This window comes from Lithobates pipiens, unplaced genomic scaffold (assembly GCF_037356315.1).
Source record: "Lithobates pipiens isolate NorthernLeopardFrog02 unplaced genomic scaffold, aLitPip1_a1.2 Scaffold_13, whole genome shotgun sequence".
NCBI classification, from domain to species: Eukaryota; Metazoa; Chordata; class Amphibia; order Anura; family Ranidae; genus Lithobates; species Lithobates pipiens.
This window is the reverse complement of record NW_027507718.1, coordinates 75708911-75727779: the sequence shown is the minus strand read 5'-3', so window position 1 is coordinate 75727779 and position 18869 is coordinate 75708911. Positions and strand designations below refer to the sequence as shown.

Here is an 18869-nt window from a genome sequence, read left to right as displayed (position 1 = left end):
TGACAAGGTTTTTTTTGTTTGGTAGTTAACTGTACTGTGAAACCATTATAGCCTGCTGCAGGTGGTCAGTACAATAACAGTTATGATTTCAACATACAGAACATCGTTCATTCTCCAAACTCTGCCAAGGTATTGTGTATTTTTGAAACTTTCCATTGTTTTTAAAAGGTATTAATTGTGCAACCTGTTGAAAGGGTTGTCCAAACTGAAGCAGTATATTTAAGATGTCCTAAAGGCTCCTTAACCACTTGCTTACTGGGCACTTAAACCCCCCTCAGTCCCAGACCAATTTTCAGCTTTCGGCGCTGATGCACTTTGAATGACAATTGCGCGGGCATACAACACTGTACCCAAATGAAATTTTTATCATTTTTTTCCCACAAATAGAGCTTTCTTTTGGTGGTATTTAATTACAGCTGGGAGTCTTATTTTTTGCTAAACAAACAAAAAAAGATGCAAAAAAAAAAATCATGTTTTAATAGTTTGTTATAAAATTTTGCAAACGGGTCATTTTTCTCCTTCATTGAAGTGCGCTGATTAGGCGGCACTGATGGCTGCATTGGTGGGCACTGATGGGCTGCATTGGTGGGCAATGATAGGCTGCATTGGTGGGCACTGATAGGCTGCACTGGTGGGCACTGATAGGCATAGTTAAGGCGGCACTAATAGGCACAGATAAGGCGGCACCGATGGGCACAGATAAGGCGGCACTGATGGGCAAAGATGGGCACAGATAAGATGGCATGGATGAGTGGCACGGATAAGTGGCACGGATGGGTGGCACGGATGGGCACTGATAGGTACCACTGATAGATGGGACTGATGGGCACTGATAGGTGGCACTGATAGGTGGCTCTGATAGGTGGCACTGCTGGGCACTGATGGGCGGCACTGCTGGGCACTGATGGGCGGCACTGCTGGGCACTGATGGGCGGCACTGGGGTGCAGCACCTTTGAGGCAGATTGTGGGCACTGTGGGTGGCACTGTTGGTGGCACTGCTGGATGGCACTGTGGGTGGCACTGTGGGTGGCACTGTGGGCACTATGGGCACTGCTGGGTGGCACTGATGGGGGGCACTTACTTTTATTCAGGATGGCACTGCGGTGGGCAGGTGGGCACTGGCAGGGGGCAGGTGGTCAGCTGTATTGCTGGCCGTGATCGGGACTGATGTCCCGATCACGGCCGCCGGTGATCGGCTTTTTTTTCTCTCCTCGCGCTGTCAGCGCGAGGAGGAATAATAGCCGATTACCGGCTCCGTTCTATCACATGATCAGCTGTCATTGGCTGACAGCTGATCACGTGATAAGGGGTCGGGATCGACCCCTTGCACGGATCGGTGATCAGGCGAGTCTCATGGACTCGCCGATCACAGAGCGCGCCGCGCGCGCCCCTCAGGGCGCGCGCAGGCCGCTCGTACCCGGGACGACGTCAATAGACGTACTCCCGGAAAAGTAGATCCGCGCTAATGCCGTCATTTGGCAATAGCACGGATCCCAAGTGGTTAAAGAAAAAACTAATAGTAAAAATACTTACCTTAGTTTCAACGGTCTGAAGCTCATGAAGGTGCTGGCATCTTCTTCTTGGCTTCTACCAGGTGGGGATGGGTGTCTTCGGCTGCCTTGATTGGCCGGCATAGGATGATGTCACTCCTGTGCATACGCAGGAATGCAGTTTGCGAACAGGCAGATAAGTGTATTTTATTGCAGAAGAGACAAATTGCATGTTTGCAGTTTTTGATGTTTTAACTTTAGATCCCCTTTAATGTATGCTAAAGTCCACAGTCAATATTATGTATTTTTGCATTAGGTTATGAGTAAGGGGTGTTTATAACATGAAACATAACATTTATTGTTCACTGTCTGTGATGTACATTTGAAATACTCAAACAATTGAGGAGTGCAGCAAATTTTTGATTCTATTTCTCATAAGTATTTGTGCATGCTTTTAATTAGTCCACCTTCCCTGGCTTCTCAAACTAAACTGACCTATAAACTCCCCACTTATCTGCTTCTATACCTCAGCATGACAGCTGCAGCCTCCATAGTGGTTTAACTTTAGGGACAAATCTTCTTGACTGCTGGTAACCCCTATAGTCCTATAGCTCAGAAGAACTCACCCTATTCTCTCCCACTCTGTACAATATCAATTAGAGAGTCTAAAAAATGTGAAAAGCCATAGTGCTCTGTGAATCCTTTGTCATGGGTTCATACTGTAATAAATATTTATTTGTAGAATAAAGCTTTTTTTAAAAACAAAAGCAAATTAGGAAATAATTAAATACAAGTTATAATAAATAAAATTAAATACAATTTGAAATACAAAAGAATAAAAGCCTGTACTATTCCCTTTCAATCTGAGCTCTAGATAAGCAACTGAATATATAGCTGGCATACATATATTGGATTTAGGATTTCAGCCAAAATATTTAAATATATTACTATAACTATTGTTACTATGAGAATATTTGTTATTCTATGCTGCCAGTCCTAATTCAGATTATTGCCAAATAGCATAGCCAGATCCTTGACCTCCACCACACCAGCAAAACAGCTTGGCTATGTACAAAACTCACAGCCTGCTGATTGGATAGCAAAGGATTAGCAGCACACTGATGGGATCACCCTACTGCTCAGTTTGCTGTGTCTTTCGCTTTTACCATAAATGTACTGTAGTAGATCCTGATTGGTTCCATGTGTTAGGCATGTTAACACATGTCAAGCTCCACATTTTGAGGCAAAATCAGACATTTACACTTAATGCATTTATTAAAACAAATAATATTTTTTATAATAAATACAAAACTGAATTTATTAGTGCTTTTTGTATCTGCTGGACAGTAACAGGATTGAAATTTCAACCTTAAATTCTTTTTATTGGTAACAGGACAAGTAACTGTGTAGCTCTTTATGCACTTCACAGCAGCTGGTGTATGTGGCCAGATCATCCCTACCAGTGGGAGTGACTGAAGAAGAATAGGTCACACATTCCACAGTTTTTTTACCGACAAAATATGCCAATATGTAAGGTTCAACATAGCACACAATGTGGAGCAGTCTGAAAAACATACAACGCAGTGTATAGAGTGCAGTGGTCAGGACTATCTAGCATATTCAGTATAGTAGTCAGGACTGTGTGCAGCTGTCAGGACTAAGTAATATACACCATAGTATATAAAATATAGCAGCCAAGACTGTTTGGTACGTGTGTCCCCTTTGCAATGTAACATACCACATTGTGTATAGAATTTAGGAGCAGGACTATGTAATGTACAACATAGGGTATATATTTCAGTGGTCACAACTTTGTAGCACAAAGATTTCCAAAATCAGTACTACATAACATATAATAGTGTATAGCGTTCACTGGTTAGGACTGTAGTGTAAACGGTGGAGCAGTCAGGATTTTGTAACATACAACATAGTACATAAAATGTAGCAGCCATAGCTCAGGGGTCAGATCTATGTAGTTGCACACCTTGCAATAGAGGGCAAGTGTCCCCTTATATTGGTGATCAGCATTCCCCCTTACACTGGTGCTCAGTTCCTCCTTACATTGGTAGTAAGTTTGCAGTTGATGGTCAATTTTCAGTTCCCCCTTAGATTGGTGATAATTCTTCATTGCCCTTTACATTGGTAGTCAGTTCTCAGTGCCTTCTTTACACTGGTGGTCCATTTCCAGTGCCCCCTTAGGTTAGTGGTCAGTCCTAGGTGCCCCTCTTACATTGATTGTCAGTTATCAGTGCCCTCCTTACACTGGTAATCAGTTCTCAGTGCCCCTCCCCTTACATTAGTGGTCAGTGTTCAGTGCTCCCCCATACAATGATAGTCAGTTCTTAGTGCCTCCTTACATTTGGGGTCAGTGCACTGTGCCCTACTTATTTTGGTGATTGGTGCTCAGTGTCTACCTTAAATTGGTTCTCAGTGCCCTCTTAAATCCAGGGTCACTTCTTAATGTCCCTTCTCACATTGGTAGTACCCTCCTTACATTGGTGGTCAGTTGTTATGCCCCCCCCCCCAATTGGTGTTCAGTTCTCAGTGCCCCTTACATTTGTGGTCAGCATTACTCCTGCTGGTCCCTTTCTCATCTCAGCAGGCAGTTCACCAACTGAAATGTTGTAGTGGAATGTGGGAAAGCATTGTGTGGTGGCCATGTAGTGGTGCAGCAAGTGCCTCTGCAGATTATCATAGCATTCAGCCCCATTCCTGCTTCCGGTAACATATGTGAGCAATGCTGGGGGGCAGGGTTAGAGCAAGTGATGTAGCGCAGACATCATCCTGGTCACTTCCCCCACAGGATTAGGAAATAATTGTTGCTAGGGAAAGAAGTGAGTGGCCCACATCCCCAATCTAGTAACCCCCACAGGACATTCTTGGTGGTCCAGCCAGGTAACACTGTGTGTGCTGTGTATTGGAAAGAGATCAACAAATAAGATGGACGTGTGGAATTTACATACTGGTGCCAGAGTACAGTGGTGAATATTATAAATAAGCGGCCTTGGGACTTCAGGCACCTGTAGAGCACATGTTCCAGGTGCCTGGAGCTAGCCATGTACCTGGCAAACCCATTGTAGTAAAAAATATTTATGATTACAACATATATCAGTTCCTCTTCTTGGACACGTAGCACTTGATAGAAAATATAGCTTTAAGCCCATGTGACTTTTTACACATTTTTAACTTTATAGACCTGTGTAATGATCATGTAATGATTTGTGACTAATTTACCTTAATAATGTTTTTAAATACCTTTTTTCTCTCTGTGAAAATGCTGTTGCATGGTTGTTTCTCCCATGGTCTATGCTAGCATAGCCAAATAACAGCCAAACCCCTCTTCACAAGCATTCCTATACAGACATGTTTTGCATAAAACGGGAGGGGGCACGTTTGACCAGATCTATTTGATTTTTGAGATCACTGAGTGCCCATTGACTGCACAGTCCCATTGATACATTGTACAACTGCTGTAAGGGAAAGTGGGAAGTGGAGGAAAAGCTATGGAATTGGTGGTAGTTAGTATAATGTTTATCAAACTGTCATTTCTTTTATTTCTGTGACTTCTATTGGACTTGTAGGCTATTATCATAGGAGTGGATTTAGTGCAATCCTTATTTCTATATTTGCTTGAAACACAATTGGAAGTGCGGCTATCCAATACAAAATGGATCTTCTGCTTTAACAATTTGTCTGAAACAACAAATCAGTAATATACAGAATAATTAAAAGTGATTGCGTTTTATGTTGTAGGACTTGTTTTCTAATGAAAGAGCTTTATTAAACAAGTTTTGATCTAAATTGTTTCAGTAAATTGGGTATTTTCTAAGCTATGCATGAATAATGATTTGGAGTGAACGAATACCTAAAAATCTGAAAGAAGATGCTGCATTTTTTAAATTATCACCTTTAGTAAAATCACAGTTTATTATAGGCATTTGCAGAAAACACACAAGCCTTCTGTAGGAGGTATTTCTATTTGACAGCTGTCCCAAGAATGACTAAACTCTTGAACAGATGAAAGTGAATTCAAATATCTTCAACTCTTTAAGACAGAAAAATCCATGGCATGAACTATACAAGTTTTCTTTTGAAACACTTAACAGTCATGAGCTCAGTAATACTACATTTAACCCAGTCAAGATAGCTTTTGAATCTAAATTTCCAAATCATTATAATTTACCCTAACCTTTAAGCATTGAAGTCTACAATAGCAAGTTAAAGGAATTTCTTGATCATTGTCCCTTAACTAAATTCAGTCCAACACAGCTGGAAGAACTTAAAGCTGAACTCTGGCCAAACAGCTAAATACACAGCTGAAACACACATATATATAAGCTGTTACCTTCCAAAAAATTGGGAGTTTTTCAGTTACTCTTGCTCTTACAATCCACACACCGTGAAATTGTATAGCCAGAAGGTGACACCAGTGTTCACTACAACAGCTTCACAGCTACCTGGGTCACTGGCCAACTTCCATCCTTCTCACTGGACAACAAATAAGCAACAGCACACTGGCAAGATAATGCATGTGTTCTCTTCTCTTGTAATCAAATTGGCAACAGATACCAACAGACAAGCTCAGTACACACTAGTCGAAAATTGCGCAAACGTTTTTGTAAATGGACCAATCGTTCTTTTTTTCCGCAATTTAATATACTCTTCTCAACATCTGATTTTGGCGGCTTGTACAAAAATTTTCAAAGCAACATGAATAGGAAAAATGTTATTGTTTCTTAACAGAATGGAATTTTTTTAGTAAGTTAGTACAGTGTGTATCAGTTGTGCAATGCAAAAGAGTCCTAACTTGCGCAAACACTTTGCCCCTCTTTCTTTGTTTTTCCTAATGTACAGAGGATAGTGGGAAGCTAATATTAAAACAGACTCCAAATACAAATAAAATGTATTTATTTTCTAATCTACACTTTACTAGATTTTAGCTTTTAGCCTAGTGTTTAGCTTTTCTCTGTGTATTATGTGTAAGGAGATATGCTTTTAAATCATCCCCAGTTAAAAAAATTATATATATATATATTCGGAATCTGGAAGCTCCCTTTAAAAGGAAGGTCCCCAGATCCCCTCCCATGTGAATGAGTATATAGTACATAGTACCCCTACCCATTCACCAAAAAAGTGGCACAGAATAATAAAAACATACAGTTTTTGACAATTACTTTATTAAAAAATAAAAAATTTGTGTCCCCCGATGTAATTCCTTCGTCAATCACGCCCACTGGACCCAAAAAATTAAATAAAAAATCGGTAGGGGTGTAGGTAGGGGTACTATGTACCCGATACACATTCACATGGGCAGGGGCCAGGATCTGGGGGCCCCCTTCTTAAAACACCCCCCTGCCTCAAAGCACCCACCCCCCATGTTAAGGGCATGGGGAATGGTATGGTTTAGGAGGGGGGCACTCACTCGTCCCCTCCCCTTTCCTGCTTTTTATGCAATATTTACCAGCACATTTATTTATTTATTTCAGTAAATACAGCATAATCATTATTTTTTGTGAATTGGACTTAATTTATTGCATGCAATAATTTATGCAAATGAGTAACATGATATCCTTATCGCATTCAGTAAAGCTTGGTGAATTGAACCCTAAATCTTTACACAAATCCCAACAGCCAGCGATTAAGAAATGCCAGATTCATACCTCCCTGAAGCTTACTGAGCAGAGAAATGGCATGCCAAGGACACAAAAATGAATCACACATATTTCAGAGTTTTATTGTTCATTAGATAATCTCCCCTTTCACCTGGCATAAATATTACAAAAGTTAAATGGAATCAAGTACCATTGGTAGATACTGGGATTGATCACATAAAACATAAGTAATACACCACACTAACTTATATAACTAAATTAATTAGAAAGACTATTAGAATTCAGCATAACATATAATAATAATAAATTTTCAGACAAGTTGTTATTCCTGTAGATTGTTGATATTCGTTATACCGAATCAATTTGTTTTGTATGTATATCGATTTGATTTGATATTTATGTATGTATAAATATTCATGATAATGATTCTGTATAGAAGTCAATGCAAGCTGCTCTGAAGTCGCCCCAAAGTAGTAAAGGAGACTCTTTCTAAAGTCTCATACACACGATAGGACTTTGTACAAACTTTCCCTTCGATTTTTGTACAAAGGGCGTCGGCCCTGAACTTGTATTGCATACACACGGCAGGACTTTTTCAGCCAACTTTCACCAAATCACGTGGTTTTTCTGCTCTTTACCGCCACCTTTGGTCAACTTCTGTATTGTTGTCTGATCTTTTGCATTGGTTCTGAGCATGCCTGTTTGTACTTTGTACAAAAGTCCTATGGTTTTCTGTACACACGATCAGACTTTGCTCCATCAGACTTTTGTTGCCAGAAAGTTTGTCCGTTCGCACAGCCAACAAAAGTCTGATGAAAACCAAAAAAGTTTGTCCAATGGAGCGTACAGACGGTCGGACGTTGCTCCAAAACAGCTAATTTGCATGTTTGTTGTCAAAAAGTCTGATCGTGTGTATGGGCCTTTAGAACAGGTTCATTACAATGCATTGAGCCAGACTTGTTAGGTGGCTAAGTCGCCTGACAGGTCGCCCCTGTGTGAACCAGCACTAAGATTTACTCTGAGTTGACCTTTTGTTTCATTAGACCTTTTAACGAATGAATGAATCATATCGAATCCATTTGTTATTTTCGCTATAATTTCTTTCGTACTAGCTGAAATTTGTTATTTTTTTCTTTGGACATTCAGACATCTGAATGTCTGAAAGATGCCAAATTTTGATTTGTTACAAAACAAATTGCACATGTCTAATAGCATTCATGGTGCAGTATTAGCATTCCTATTTACTATTTACTATTAGGGATAAGGCTGTGGGTTAGCTTAATGTTAGGGTATCAGTTCATTTATATAACTCTTTGGGTAAACACTTATGTATACAGGGAAGGTTAGATGCAGGAGAAAATGAGGGCTCACTTTGGGTAGTGTTATGCCACGTACACACGATCGGACTAAACGGCGGACTTTTCCGGTGGACAATCCGCCCGTCTGGGTGCTAGTCCGCCGACTTTTGAAATGAACGGACTTACCCACACACGGAGAAAAGTCTGATCATTTTGAACGTGGCTCCGGGTAGACTGAACTAGCAAAGGAGGTCAATGTCGCCGCCTCCATCGGCAAGATTGACACCTCGCTGGCCCCGTCACCTTGTATGGATTTAAAGGGGAACCCCTACGCCGAAAAAACGTCCATAAGTCCATAGCAGACCCTTATCCGAACACGCAGCCTGGCCAGGTCAGGAAAGGGGGTGGGGACAAGCGAGCACCCCCCCTCCTGAGCCTTACCAGGTCGCATGACCCCCCTGTGGCCCCCCACCCCAAAACACCTTGTCCCCATGTTGATGAGGACAAGGGCCTCATCCCGACAACCCTGGCCGTTGGTTGTCGGGGTCTGCGGGCAGGGGCTTATTGGAATCCAGGAGCCCCCTTTAATAAGGGGGCCCCAGATACCGGCCCCCCACCCTATGTGAATGAGTATGATATGATGTACCCCTACCCATTCAAAAGTGTAAATAAAATGAAATGAAAAAAAGTGTAAATAAAAAACAACACAAGTTTTTAAAATAATTTATTAGACTCCAGTGGTCTTCTCTTCTTCTGTCTTGGGGGGTCTTCTTGCCAGACTCCTCCGCTATCTTCTGCTCTTTTACTAGCTCTTTTACTAGCGGAGGAGCCCAGTTTTCTTCTTCATCGTCGCCACCACCGTCCGGGGGTCTTCTTCTGACTTCGGGGTCTCGTCCCACTCTTCGGTTCTTCTGCCGCCGCTATCTTCTTATAGCTCTTTTACTAGTGTTGGCCTTCTTCTCTTCTTCTCTTCTTCCTTGTGATGTTGACACAATGCTCTCTCTGGCCTCAATGGCAGTGACGCATTGTGCGGCGACTTATATAGGGACAAGGGGCAGGGTCACCAGGTGATGTCACATAGTGACCCTGCCCCTTATGATGTCACATCCCCGGAGGATGCTGGGACTGTGACATCATAAGGGGTGGGGTCACCATGTGACATCACCCAGTGACCCTGCCCATAAGTCGCTGCACAACGCATCCCTGCCATTGTGGCCAGGGAGAGCATCATGTCAACATTGCAAGGAAGAAGAAGAAGAGAAGAAGAAGAAGAAGAAGGGAAGAAGAAGAAGAGAAGAAGGCGGCAGCCACAGAAGACCGGGCCAACGCTAGTAAAAGAGCTGTAAGAAGATAGCGGAGGCCCGGAAGAAGAACCGAAGAGCGGGACAAGACCCCAAAGCACCCCCCATATTGAGGGCACGTGGCCTGGTATGGCTCAGGAGGGGGGCCCTCGCTCGTTCCCACCCCCTTTCCTGATCGGCTGAGCTGCATGCTTGGATAAGGGTCTGCTATGGACTTTGGGGGACCCCACGCCGTTTTTTCGGCGTAGGGGTTCCCCTTTAAATCCAAACCAGGTGACGGGGCTCACGAGGTGTCAGTCTCGCCAATGGAGGCGCCGACATTCACTTCCTTCGCTAGTCCCGTCTACCTGGAGCCATGTTCAAAATGAACAGACTTTTCTCCGTGTGTGGGCAAGTCCGTTCATTTCAAAAGTCTGGTGGACTAGCACACAGATGGGCAGATTGTCTATTGGACTGCCAAGTCCGGCGGACTTAGAAAGAAGTTTTGACTCAAAATTGTCCGCCGGACTTGGCAGTCCAATAGACAATCTGCCCATCTGTGTGCTAGTCTTTTGGAAAGAAAAAGTCCGCCGGAGCCCACACACAGGCGGATTGTCCGGCGTACTCTGGTCCTCCGATCGTGTGTATGCAGCATTAGAGTAATGTTGTGGGGTAGAATTATAGATGAAGTTTTGTGGGACAGGGTTAAGTGTTAATAGCTTTCTTTAGGATTTGTCATTGAAAAGATTACTGCCATTGCTGCCATTCTTATGAAAATTATATTATGCTGATTGTGTCTGGTTTCAATACTCCCACTTCCCTCACCTGGAAAAAAGTATTCAATGAAATTTAAAGAAAATTTCAAAACAAATCTTAAATATAAATCCCTTATTGTGCAGCTAATACAGTTCTGTAGCAGTAATATAGAAAACTATGGCTGCTTTACTGCTGTAGGACTGTGGAGGCCCCACACTCAGTGATTGGTGTTTGGTAAAAGGCAGCACAAAATGCAACAGTAAGAGGCTTTCAGCTCGACTCCAGTCATTTTGTTTCTGGAGAAGAGTAGGGTTAGACTTATGTCAGATTTACACTGCTATCTATGTCTCTATGTATTAGGGAGATTTTTTTTTCTTGTTAGACAGGTTATCTCTTTCTGATAGGGATGGAGGGTTAAGGTGGCCATAGATGTATTGAAATTTAGCCAGTTCAGCAGGGACTAGATACATTTTAATCCATGTGTGGCCACTGCCACTAAACAGAAGACGATACATTGATCGACAGACCTCTTGGAAAAAAGATGCATGACAGCGGCGCTGATCTGTGTATTTTGATAGCAGAGGAGTCCCTCTGCTGTCAGAATACAATAATGCAGTGGGGAAGATCCACCTTTAATGTGTGAATTAGGAAATCAGTTCAGTTTTCTTTCATATCCTGTGACATCCATTTATGCTAATTCCTAATCTTGGTATGATAGGGTCAGGAATTGAGGAGAAATTCTTCCTAGTGTGGTCAGAGACAGTAATAATTAAAGTGGTTGTAAACCCTTACAACACACTTTGACCTACAGGTAAGCCTAGATTAAGGCTTACCTGTAGGTCCAAGAAATATCTCCTAAACCTATACGGTTTAGGAGATATTTGCCCGAAGACAGGCACAGCTGTCTACGGCGCATCCGCCGTAGACAGAGGCGCGCAGACGCACTGAGCGCGGCATTTCCAATGACGGAGCCTCCGCGTGTGTCAGCTCCCGTGCGCATGCGCTGGAGTGACGACATCGTGGCTTTGCCGAATGACAGCGGCGGAGCTGCGAGACCCCACCGAGAAGATGGATGCGGCGGACTACAGGGGACAGCGGTGACTTTGCTGGCTCCTGTGTCAGGTAAGTGACACATAATGGACTACTATGCGATTCATAGTAGTCCATTATGCTTTGCCTTTGCAGGGAATGAAAGAGGAAGTAAACTCATCAGGGTTTACTTCCTCTTTAATGCTTACTGATTGGTTGGTTGGTTGGTTAATGCTGCACTTTATACCCTGCTGTTTTTGCCTATTATGGGGTTGATTTGCTAAAACTGGAGAGTGTAAAATCTGGTGCAGCTCTGCATAGTAGCCAGTCAGCTTCTAACTTCGACTCATTCATTTAAACTTTGACAAACAAAAAAAACTTGGAAGCTGATTTCTGGTTTCTATGCAGAGCTGCACCAGATTTTGCACTCTCCAGTTTTATTAAATCAAGCCCTATGTGTCAAAATAAGAATAAAACACAAATATTGCAAATATCGAAAAAATAATAATAATTTTCTACGGAGTGTGCTGGTAAGAAATCCAGTTTTCTAAGAGGAGTTGTAATATTCAGGTGATCAGACTACGTATACCTACGTTTCAGATACTTTTTTTTTCTGCTAAACACTGGCGTTTGTAATAGAGAACCATTTTATCAGTAAACATGATGGCAGCTTTGCATGGTGTCTTGCTTGATTGCATAGAGTTCTCTAAAACACTGATTAAAACTTCTGAGCCCTATGGGTGGTCACATCATCAGCATCATAAATAGTGTGCAATGGTTTGCTAAACAAAAGAGGTGCAAGCCTATATTCTGTTTCTCTAGCCACATACTAATTTGTCTGTGGATGACAAAGACACCATTCACAATGCAGACAACCTTACTCATGTCCCTTTGGTTGTAGAAGAGTTGAAAAAAAAAACCTCCCAGGTTTCTTAAAGATTCACACAGTGTGAGCGGGAAGCAGAGCCGAGGGCGTCCTGGGAATCCGATATGCATCAAATGCTGCTGATAAATGTTCTCTTTTATGGTTACTGCCAGAATAAAATAAAATATGACCACAGTACGTATATTTATCATGTGTTGTCAACATGTGATCTTGGATTATTGTTGGGCTGAAATGCTGGCAGTAGTGTGCCAGATGGAGATGCTACATACAATTGATGTGAGTTACGGTCCATGACAGCAGGAGATGTTGGCCTTCCATCCCTTGCTCTTTACAATAAGCCTGCATAGCAAATATCTAAACCTAATGAGATTTGTCAAGTTTCGCATTGCCAATACTCACAAAAGCATCATGAATACCTACTGTAGGCTCTGTCACCTGAACATACACATGGTTCTGCAGCAGATTTTCATCTCTGGCTGCTTGTTGAAAGGAACCTAGTAGCACTACAGCCAACATTAAAACCCTTACTGCTCCCAACTTCCCCTTCAAGTAAGTAAATATCTTGCTGATTAAACCCAAACATATAAATGTCGAAATGTCTTTTTTCCTTTCAAGCACACATTGCATTCTGCATTAAATTACCATGCTCAAGACTTGTTCGTTATGGAATCTGGTGACGTTTTTAGAGGCTTATTGGCACAAGAGTGTTTCCTTTCAGCTCAGCTTGGCTTTGGTTAATGTGCCTCGACTGCCAAAAATAGGTGAAATATAGAAACTTACACTCTCTCTTTTCGCTTCCTACTCACTATCCCACACACTGGGAATCGTTTATCTAGTGCCAGGTTGGGTTGATATTGCACAAGTGATTCCATTTTAACTGCATCAGTATTGTTTTTAGTTGCGTTTCAGTGTGTTATTATTTCACCACATTTATACTTTATAGTTTACCTAGTTGTCATTAATTACCAATCAGTGTGTTTTTGGCAAATGCTGCCTTGCATGGTTTTAATTCTGCTTACTGTATGAACTACATTTTAAGGCAGCCATTATTCTCTGTACTTGTATCAGACTTATTTTCCCGGATGTTGTTATACAAGAGATTTTTTTACATTTCTGCAGGTGTTCAAGAAGCTATAGTAGTATGCTTGAACAAGCAAACAGGGGTAGCCATAGGTGAAAGTCTGTGTGTGGCCAGCAGACGACCTCCCCCCCTATTGAAAACTTGCAATATGGAAGCATGTCCACCAAGGTAAGTCCACTGTATATCTCATTCTCTATCTGACTGTTGTTTTCAACATTGTTGTTAAACAATATACTTGACTATTGTTTATTATTATAAAATAACTTCATCATGAACAAGTGCTTATATAAAAATTTTAAGATTGCCCATCTGTATATGACAGTACATACAGTATGTATTGCTAACTATTACTATTTCAATAACAGATTGATTAGTTACCGATAATCCATGTGTCACTTGCCGTATATAGTGGTTTGGATTGGCCATGCATTTCTACATTTCCTTCTTTTAAAAAATAACGTTAAAACCCTATTGAACTTTTACTCTGCAATAGCTCATGCTACCTTGCTGATTGGAGAGCTCTAGTTCAAGCCGGGGATCTTTTCAGAGGCACATGTGCTTTCACTAAGAGAACAAGTAGTAGTATTCTCTACAGAATACTGTCCAGGAACAGTCCTTTCTACTCAGGCTGTGGCTGCATTTAAAAGAAATTGAGCTGTAAAGGTCCTTTCACACTGTCTTTAACCTTCCTGATCCAATGGAAATGGGTGAAATATAAACTAGAAATTAATTTAAATTCTTACTAAGTTGGAAATACTTTAATGAAATATTTACTTCCTTTGTTAACTGTTGGTAAATACATTTTCTGTTTTTGCCGCTAAATATGAACATGAAATGAGTTGATATTGTGGTTATTCCCAAAATTTGTAAAGTTTTCATTATCTAGTATGCTTGCTTCAAAGTTTGCCATTCTTGAATTCAAATAATGATTTTTTGTGAGTGTGTGCAACAAGGAAAAACATTTATACAGACCTGATTGGTATAGATGAGCCAGTAACCACTGCCAGATCAGGACATCATCTGCCTGTTTCTCCATCTCAGCCAATAGGAGGAAGGCTTATAGTCATTCATAAAAATACATGGTTTCCTGTGAATGTGTGAGCTCAGCCTAACTTAATTCTGTTCCAAAAACAAAACGTAAAGTCTCTGTACTGCTGCTGGAGTGCTGTATACTGTATGTAGCTGATGCTAAATAAAGGTTATACAGGACTGACATGGGGGGGGGGGGGGGGGCATTTGTGAAGCAGTAATCAAAGCAAAAGTTGGCTACTTTGAACACCCTAGAATATAAGACATATTTTCAGTTGTTTCACACTTTTTTGTTAAGTATATAATTCCACATGTGTTAATTTATAGTTTTGATGCCTTCAGTGTGAATCTACAATTTTCATAGTCATGAAAATAAAGAAAACTCTTTGAATGAGAAGGTGTGTCTAAACGTTTGGTCTGTACTGTACATAAAAGCCATTTTACCCAGCACAAGATTTATTTATTTTTTCCAAATCATTCCTGAAATGTATGCAGCCCTGCCATACTGTACAGCCAGATGAATGATGCCACTCTCACTGTTACAACTTGAGTTCAGCTCTCTGCTCTTCCCTGTTATAATCGTCTTCCTAGGCAGCTCATTTTAATGCAGCGCGCCTGATGGACTGTCATTGCTGAGTGCTAATTTTCAGGGGATTTCAAGAAGCTGATACCAAGTAAAATTCAGGTTGTTAACTAGTTGTGTTTTTAAAATACATTTACTGATGCATTAATGAATACAAAGCTGCATTCATTTGTTTCTTTTACATCTGCCTTGAATTTAGTTTTAACTTGGCTAAGTTAACATTCTACACCTTCAGCATAGCACCTTTACATGATGAAGGCTGGTAATTCCAGCCTGGCAGTTGCAGATATACAATTCACATAAATGTGCACACTTATATCATTAAAAACAGCCAGTGTAGATGTTATTTTCTTGTCATTTTATATTATACATGAACGTTGGTTTCAATTACTAGGAGCGTATTTAAGAGAACAAATGTTTTTTGTGGCAGGAGCCCTGTAGATTCCTATAAGAATTACCTTCAGGGATGAAATTCTCTCTTAGGAAATATTTTTTTATATATAGATCATACACTAAAAAATAATAGGCTCCGCTCCAATACCAACTCATGTATCCCACCATTGACGTGGCCACCCGCTGTTGAAGCATATATGGTTTGATATGAAAATGGTTGGGCCCCTTATATCCCTTCCCCTCCAGCTAAGGGAATGTAAGTGTGTATACCCGAAGACTGTCAAAAAATGTAAAAATGAAAATAAACATACTAGCCTTTATTCATAAATATCCACTGGCTTCAAATCAGACTGATCCAGGTTGAATCTCAACCTTGGTGGCTCAATTTATCCATCCATACTGACCACTCATTTACATTTTGAAAAGTATTTGAGATTGATAAACTTTGACATATATGTGTTTTTTTATTAAATAAAAAAAAATTGGAGAGCCTCTCAAGGAAATTTAGGTGTTGTGGATTTATGACCTCTGTCTCTGTGAGAGGGGACCACATATGGAATTTGTGGGGGAATTTACAAACGTTCTATAAAAATGCAAAGTAATCAAATGGCAACTTTTACGCTTAAATCATAAAACATGCTGAAAATATGTGCTTAATCCTCTAACAGAGTTTCCTGTTGTTTTAAGTGCTCAAACATTTGTAGACTTAACCGTTTTCATCTGCTCTAAATAAACTTGTATTGCCTAGAAATGGCAGAGTAGACTTTATTCTAAATGTGTTTTAGGTTCAATTCTCCAGTCTGTGAGAATGGCACTGTCTGTAACTTACAAAAGTGTAACTCTTAAGCCCCACACACACTATCAGATTTTCTGCTTATTTTTGTCTTCGCATTTACCAAAACCATGTAGTGCAAGGACCTACCTCATTGCATGCAAATTGAAGCTCTTAAGGTTTGACCTCATATTATGTGGTTTTGGTAAATCTGAAGGAAAAAATAAGCAGAAAATCTGATTGTGTGTATGGGGCTTTACATGAGTTTGAATCCTTCTCAACTCAATCCAAAACTCGAAAATAAGGTTTTCACTTTTACTTCTTTTTAAATACACTACAGGATTAGGCCCCCCAGAATTTGGGAACTCATTTGCCCCATACATTGTTCTCAAGGTTTTCTTCACAAATATTTTACATAATTGAATGTTACATAGTTACATAGTCAGTAAGGTTGAATAAAGACATCAGTCCATCCAGTTCAACCTGAGTGAGTGTGGGCGTGTGTCTACAATTGTCCCTATACCTATACATTGTGTCTCATTAAGACGCTCATCTATTATTATTATTTATTTAAGGTACCAATATAGTGCCGTCAATTTACGCAGCGCTCCACACATACATCGCACACTCACATCAGTCCCTACCCTAAAGGAGCCCACAAGTCAAGGTCCCCAGCTCACATTCATATACTAGGGCCAATTTATTTTGGACCGAAGCCAATTAACCAGTTAAGCCAGTTAACTTGCCAGTATGTCTTTGAAGCAATGTGCTTTTAAAAGTTTTCTATACATATGTCATCAATAACAAAGTAATACTATTGGTATTCAGATCATCTTAAAAAATTAGCTGCACTGTTGTGGCAAAGCATGTACAGCTAGCTACTCTGTAAAGAAAAACTTCATAATGGGTCATTATTTTTTTAGAGTACTTTCAAGACCCAATGTTACGGTACAAGCTACACATGTGGAGGAACAGATAACAGAGGTAGTGAAAGCAACAATGTTTTCTGCGGGTTGGTGTTATTATAGGGAAATTAGTCAGGAAATGTAATTGTGTAAAAGATGCAACCAGAAATTGTGAGTTGTTAAACTGCGTTCGAGGCAGACTAAAGCCTAATCCACATGTAAACTACAGACCCCCATTAACTAAACTTTTTTTGAAGAAAAATTATTTTAAAATGTTTTTACCTCATTGCAACGAAGTAAAAACATTTTTAAATAATTTTTTTCAAAAAAAGTTTAGTTAATGGGGGTGATTTCACCCCCATTAACTAAACTTTTTTTTTCGTTTAGTTTAGTATGGCACTCCATTCGTAATTGTTCACCAACAATTGTGTAACCATGTGTATGCAAGACAAATTTGGGCCAATGAACTTTGGACAAAATTTCACATTTTGTTGGCGGAAAGTCTGATCGTGTGTACGAAGCATTAGTCTATTATCTTGAGATGAGCTGGTTACCAAGAAAAATAATAGCTTTTTAAATCTTAGAAATCCTATGGATATTGAACGGGGTAATTTCAGCCCCATCAATAATGAAGCCAGTTTTTGAAGCTATGGGTTGTGTGTGAATAAAAATGTTTTGAGGAGCACACCCTGTTTATAGAAGACTGGTAGAAAGTACAATATTGTGTCATTCTAAGACATTAGTTGAGTTGTTAAAGCGGAGTTCTGACGATTTTTAATTTTTTTTAAATCAGTAGCTACAAATACTGCAGCTGTTGACTTTTAAAATAAGGACACTTACTTGTCCAGGGCGCCCCCATGATGTAAGCACCCAAAGCTAATCTCTCCCTCTCCTCTCGGGCGACGCCGTCGCCATCTTTGCTAAGGGCTTCACTTCCTGGTTCCCTACTGAGCATGCACGACTCGTGCTGCGCTATCCCACTGGTACCTGCTGTCTCCTGGGACCTGTGTGTCTCCCAGAAGACAGCGGGGGGTGGAGAAGGTGCCAGAAGTGGCGTAGATACCTGCGGGTGGCTCGGGTATCTATGCCCGGAAGTGGGAACAAAGTACCTGTATTAGACAGGTATCTGCTCCTCCTCCCTCCTGAAAGGTGCTAAATGTGACACCGGAGGGGAGGAGGAACCAGAAAAGCGGGAGTTCCATTTTTGGGCAGAGCTCCGCTTTAATTTTCTCTGTAGAGCTTGTGCCCCAGAATGTTGACAGAGTCTAAATCTGAAATAATGCTCATATTGATGTAATGTCCAAATCAAGTTTGAGAGGTTTTTTTAGTTTAGCATTTTGTTTTCAAATGGACTAGAGCCTCAATATTATAATATATATGTTGTTATCTAAATAAAGCTATAAAGAAATAAACCATTGTTACTATTATCTGCATATTTGAAAAACAGTTTATTTAACTTAATCACACCTGACCTACTTGTCTGCAGTAATGAGATATTTAAGCATATGATATTCATTTTCCATTCATAAATTAGTAAGATTAGTAAGACCCCTTTCACACTGACAGACCGTTCAGGTCCGCCTGTCAGTTTTGACAGCGGACCTGAACGGGTGCACCATGCTGGTCTATGGAGCGACAGATGTCAGCGGAGACATGTCCGCTGACATCCGACCCGGTCCGATCTGCCAAAAGCAGACAGATGGCCTACGTTCAGATCCATCGCTGGCGGATCGGATCGGGTGAGATCTGATGAA

The 18869-nt window shown here is 40.8% G+C and overlaps 1 protein-coding gene across 3 annotated transcripts in view; it reads left to right on the top strand.

The window, feature by feature from the left end:
• ADAMTSL1 (ADAMTS like 1) overlaps positions 1 to 18869 on the top strand; it is a 1178053-nt gene that overhangs the window by 1019346 nt on the left and 139838 nt on the right. For all 3 annotated transcript variants that reach the window (XM_077475229.1, XM_077475230.1, XM_077475231.1), the window contains one exon: positions 13472 to 13601. In XM_077475229.1, the coding sequence (XP_077331355.1) occupies positions 13472 to 13601 (130 nt within the window). The remainder of the gene's footprint in view (positions 1 to 13471; positions 13602 to 18869) is intronic.